The following is a 6,000-nucleotide window of genomic DNA, read 5'->3' as shown; positions in this document are numbered from 1 at the left end:
TTTCCTAATCCAATAAATTTCAATAGATGAAATGTTTGCTTCCTCCTCCCTTTCTCAATCCCAAAGCCTCTCTCTTGTGGCTTAAATGTCCCTTAAATGCACTATCTAGTGTTACTGTTTATGTAACCCTCTGTTCAAGTATCATGCTGTATTTCCAAAACCATAAAGGAACACAACATAAAATATTCCCGGTGAACATCAGCCTTAGGAACTGCCAGGGTCTTATGGCTTTTCTAATACTTCTGTTGACAGGAAGATTCTTCTCTTTCTAAAGAAGCAGAAAGAATTTAAATGGCTGACACAGTTAAACCATTAATTCGCTTAAAGGCTCAAGTGCAAGGCCTGAAGAGCCTGGCTGGCATAAATCTGTGGTCTCCAAGAGCTTACCGGGGTGGGCTTCCAAGAATCTAGAGAGCTGATTAACTAACTATAGACACCTCCAGATCTGATTCCACCCAAGACTGGAGGGGGGCACCTGAGCTCCTCCATGTCACTTGTTATCGGCAGCTAACTCCAGTTGGTGGTCTCTGAGGGCTCATATCAACAGGATGAATCACCTGGAGAGGTGTGGGAGCCTTATCCTAGAACCCACCCACAGACGCCCCGAGAAAATAGGCGATTCTAAATTAACACTAGCATTGAAGTCCAATGGCTTAAGTCACACTTGTTAGCTGTAAAAGAGAATTCTGGAATGTAGGTTGAGGCAGATCTGCCCAATCTTTGGAGCAGTGACACCCCCCCTTCCTCAGTTTCTTTATCTGCACAATGGGTGGTGGCTAAGACCTCAAGCACCCCCTTCACTGACCATACTAGTTTTCATCTGGGATGTAGATTCACGCCCCCAAAATACTAGAACGCCTCCCTCCTCTTCCTGCACCTACCCCCACCCCCCCCCCCCCCTGCGTCTCCAGTTTCCATGCCCCTCACTCCAGGGTCTCAGTGAAAGCTACAAGCTTACAACAGCTCGGTCACCGCCACTGCCCCAGCCTGGCCCTCGCTCCGGGCGCACAAAGCCCCCGGCGCTGACGTCAGGGCCCCTCTCGGCACGGCCGGCCCCCAGTGCAGGCGGAGCTGCGCGGCGCTCCCACCCCGGCCAGGAGCGAAGAGCCAAGCGGCCAGCCCAGCTCTGCCCAGCGCAGCCAGCCCGGAGCCCGGCCCCACGCACGTGCCCGCCAGACCTGCAAACTTGTGCCACCGGCTATCCTGCGTCCCCGGGGAGCCCAATCGCCCGGAGCCCGCACCCCTCCCGCCAGTCTCCAACCATGGGTAAGCGATCGTGCTGGCCCCACGCCACCGCCACGGCCACCACCACAGCCACGGCCTCGCGTCCCAGGTCTCGCACAAGGGTGCGCCCCGCCCTACCCCCAGCTCAGGTGGCGCTACCTGAGCCACCTGGGTGACCCAGTCCAGACCATTGCGGGAGGGGAATGGAGGTTGGAGGTGGGAGGGACACCGCGCAGGTGTCCGCTACGCCCAGGTACGCCTCTCTGCTCCATCCGCAGGGACATCCCCACTCCCGCTGCACCTACACTGCACCGTGGCGCGGGCTAAGCGCGGGAGCTAGAGAGCGGGGCCCTACGAAGGGTAGCAAGCAGGGTCGGGCAGCGCATCCCGGACTGTGGGCTCCTGCTTTATTTCAAGGGGTTGGTAGAGAGTGGCTTCTTGCCCATTTCCTGGGACGATCTCACTGTCACCCGACCTCCCAACCTCGAGTCCAGTCCTATGTCGCCCCGCGATCCTCTAGTTCTCCTGAAATTCAAGGAAACATATCCGTACCCGCTAAAGCCAGGATCTTTCAAGAATGCTCCTTTCTTGGAACCCAGATCTTTGGAAAGCAGTGAAGTGGGGAGGGATGGGAGGAGACAGGATGAGACACAACAGGAGTCTCTCTTTGTCCCCTGTTCCAACTGCCTAAGTGGGACCCCTGAGCAGATGGAGCTGGTGAGAAGTGGGTTTCCACTTGGGGAATTTGGGGAAACTGTCAACAGTGAAAGACTTCTATGCTCAGGGAAGTGAAAATCTTTAACCTGGCTGGAGGTGGGTGTTAGGCGGTGGGAGAATCCCGTCTGTCACCCCCTAACATGCTGCCATCAGCAACATGTTCCTAAACACACACCATGGGGAGGAAAACTCAAAGTGCCTTGGAAATGAGCCTTGTGCGGCGGCTCTCAGAACTGTGTCTGAGAAAGGGGTTTCTCTCTGTTTCATTATCTTTCTCTTGTGACAGCTCCAGCCACAGCGCCACGAGGACTAAGAAGTCTCCCTCCCGCCCCCCGCCCCATCCCCCCGGAAACATTTCTAATGTGAAAAGAAGTGGGCTTACCCACTAAAGGTTAACAGCCAGGGGAGCTTGGGTGTCACAAGCAAGTCCTCAGTACTTGCCACTACAGTCCCTCCTCTAAGTGGGGGTAGGGTGTGACTTTTTATTTTTCTGATTAAATTTTGGGGAAGAGGGTAAGGACATCCATTTAAGAAAACCGAGAATAACTTTATATTTAAACAATTTTAAAATTTTACTGTGATCAAAATAGAGAAAAATGCATCCCAAAAAGTTAGAGGAAAGCTAGGGTAAGATTCTTCTGGAAAGAGCAGAACTGAGTGGCATTGTAACTCTGGTTTTTACAACTCAGTCTTCCTTTCAAATGAGATTCATACCCAAAAGTCAGATGAGGGTTGTGGGGCAGCTTGTAGCTGCTTTAGCAACTCTGGCTGTCGAAGATAATTGCAGTTTCACAGACTGCAGGCTTAAGGAAAGCACAGTTTTTGCTGATATGAAATAATCTCTGGTGTTGGAACTCCAGACACTGATACTCTGATGTTGAATTTGAGCACAGAATCAACACACTAACACCTTCTGCCCAGTAGTATCCGAGGTGCTCTGCTCTTTACTGGGAGGTGGGCTTTGTTTTTAAGTGGGCGTGGAAACAAATATCCAAGCCAAAAGCCTGCTCTCACGAAGTACTCTGTGTCTTGGACAATTACTGGTTCTACATAGCAATTGCCAATTTATGTTAATTTGTGCATACTCCATTGGCTCTGGCAGCAGCCCTGGTTTTAGTTTTGTAGTTTCTGTGAAAAAGTAAGTTCCCTTCATGCCAGAAAGGAGACACACTGACTTCCTTTATGTTTCCAGTAAATATACTATAGGGTCATGAACTGGCTTTGTTTTTCCAGATGTTGTTAATTATTCAATGTACCCTCGTGAATGCACTAATTCAAAGGAGTTAATGCTGGGAAATTTCTGCCCATTGGCCCATTCTCTTGATTCTTATGCACACATCGCTTCTTAACCCTGACATCAGTTACTTCACTGATGATAAAATAGATAAAAATTGTAGAAATAAAAGCCCCTTTGCGTTTGCACTTGAAGCCATTTTTTTTAATTTTAAAGAAAACAAAAAGTTAAAACAGTGGCTGCTTATACAATTCCAGATTTCCATGCATCTGCAGAGAAAATGAGTTTTTCTTGCCCAGTCAGTTGATTTTCTTTTCCGCTCTGTTTCAGCTACCATTTGTGTCCAATCCATCCATGTTAAGTGTACAAGACAGCGGGTTTTGATAGAGACTTGTGTATCTATTGCTCCTCTCTTTACTCACCCAAATAAAGCTGTGCCCATTAGCAGTCTTTTCTCATTCTCTCCTTCTTCCAACCCTAGCAACCACTAACCTCCTTCCTGTCTCAATGGATTTGCCTCTTCCTAATGTTTCATGTAAACGAAATGAGCCAATTAATGCTTGAACTGTATTGGACTATTCAGTAACTTGGGTTATTTGGCACAATGAGAAGATGTTGGTGGATGGTTTGTATCGAATACACCACCTAAGTAAGTGCACTGAGACTAATTATTTCTCCAGCTAAAAGGTTCCACATGGCACAACAATGGCTTCTCCATAACAGTGTTACTCTATTGTATTTGATGGGAACCCATTGTGGCCAACACAATTTTGATTCTGTTTCTGCTCATAGGCTTGAAGACATAGTAATTAAACAGACTCAATGCAATAAATTCTCAGAAGACTTTTGTGGAATATGGCTCATGTATCCAGAGGGAAAATGCTGACATTTTGTTAGCTGTGTATGTGAAGAAGTCCAATGTCATGAAACATGGATGGAAATAACTATTTAACTCATTTTACAGTAAGGGAGTGTGTTTCAGTTTAAGACAGGTACTTACTATGTGGCCTAGGCTGTTTTCAAACTTATGGGCTCAACTCATCCTCCTGCCTCTGCTTCTGAATAGTTGGGGCCAAAGAATACCACATCAAGTTGATAAGAATTTTTATGATTGTGAAATGAAATCATTTCACTATTGCTTTAAAAATATTCATTTAAGTTACATGTGGTAGCTCATACCTGCAATCTTACCACTTAGGAGATGGAGGCTGGAGGATTTGGGGTTCACAGCCATCTTTGGCTATATACCTACTTTGGAGGTCAGCCTGGACGATATCACCCTGTCTCAAAATAAAGGGGTGAGGGGAGAGAAAGAAAAGGAAAAGAAAAATCAAAAGGGCCAGTGAGATGATGCAGCTTGTAAAAGTGCTTGTTGGGGAAAAATGGCCAATATAAGTAGAAGGGAAGAACTGACTCCCAAGAGTGTCCTCTGACCTGTACAAGCATACTGTGGCAAGCACATGTGCATACACACATACATTCACATAATAACAATAAATAAAATTTACAGGAACATCTGAGATGGCTCCGCTGGCTGGTAAAAGAGCTCACCATACAAGCCTGATGACCCGCATTTAATTCCATTCACATTAAAAAAATATAAATTTGATGATGTCCATTTGTCATCCCAGAACTTCTTCTTTGAGGTGGGAGGTAGAGAGAGGAGAATTTTCCCAAAGCTCATGGAGCCAGATAAACTATGCCCAGCAAGGCAGAAACAACATGAAAGATCTCACCTCAACAAGATGGAAAGAGGAAACCCTCTAGCTTTTGCATGCATATCTTGGTGTATGAACATGCGCATAGACACACGTGTTTTTTTTTAATTTAATAATGATGTGTCATAAATCATCTGGAGATCTTGATGAAAGGGAAGAGCCCTGACTCAAGCAGCCTGGGCGCAGCCTTGGTGGCATTTCCAAAAGTCACGCCAGCACTGCTGCTTCTGGCTTTTATGGTTCCAAGTCAGAGAATAAAGGAAAGCCTGCGACGTCAGGGACCTGGTCCATGCCTCGGTTTCCCCTCAATACTGACTGGGTGATCACTGTACGATCATTCTTGCCTCTTCAACCTCAGTTTATTAGGAGAAAAAAGATCTATAAAATGACTTCCTTAAATCCGTACAGATCTACAAGTATGTAATTTCGGGGACAAAGATGAGAGAGTAATGTTATGCCTGAAAAACAGGAGCAAACAGCCCCCTAATTGTTTAAGCACTGTTTGGTTCTGTCAAGGCAGCAGCCAGACCTCATTTATAGTTGGGTAAAATGCTGGCACCTTCCACGTGACCGCCTACAGGATGGTGGCTGTTCTCCAAGGCAGTGACAGTTGTCACAACTGGGCAGGAAATGGTCCCAGCGTGTGCTAGGCAGCCTCCTTCTCAGACTAAATGTCTAGTGCGGAGCCCACCCGGAGCCTAAAAGAGGCTCTTTTCAAAACAGACTGAAATTCTGAGTAAACCTCAAAACAAGTCCACCAAGGACTGTTCGTGACAAACAAGAAGTAATTGATTCTTTACTATATTTTTGTTCTAACAGTAGCTGTTGGCCAAACCACTTGGCCTCCCTAGGGCATTTTAGAAGACAGTGACATCCGGTATCAAGTAGTTGGTTGCTTTATTGGAAATGCCAAAGTGAAATCCTATAAAGTACCATTTCCGTGTCCTAAATGTATTCGCCATCTTCATTTGTTGATCTGCTAAGTTTCTGGTGGATAGTCGAGGTCTTTCTTTGACCAAGAAATCCCAATTGGGATTGGGGTCCATTGAAGTTTACCCTACATGAATCATAGCCAATGACTGGCTTCGAACGACCAGTTTGAGATAT

At 46.6% G+C, this 6,000-nt stretch overlaps 1 protein-coding gene across 4 annotated transcripts in view; it reads left to right on the top strand.

The window, feature by feature from the left end:
• Positions 1-694: 694 nt before the first annotated feature.
• Gpm6b (glycoprotein m6b) overlaps positions 695-6,000 on the top strand; it is a 146,715-nt gene continuing 141,409 nt past the window's right edge. Inside the window, exon 1 of one of the 4 annotated variants that reach the window (XM_017601904.3) lies at positions 695-1,266. In XM_017601904.3, the coding sequence (XP_017457393.1) occupies positions 1,263-1,266 (4 nt within the window). In that variant the 5' untranslated portion in view covers positions 695-1,262. The remainder of the gene's footprint in view (positions 1,267-6,000) is intronic. The other 3 variants (XM_008773151.3, XM_063279773.1, XM_063279771.1) reach the window with 3 other exon arrangements.

This window comes from Rattus norvegicus, chromosome X (genome assembly GCF_036323735.1).
Source record: "Rattus norvegicus strain BN/NHsdMcwi chromosome X, GRCr8, whole genome shotgun sequence".
Classification (NCBI taxonomy): domain Eukaryota; kingdom Metazoa; phylum Chordata; class Mammalia; order Rodentia; family Muridae; genus Rattus; species Rattus norvegicus.
Note: the sequence above shows the minus strand (reverse complement) of the source record. Positions and strands in the feature narration are given on the sequence as shown.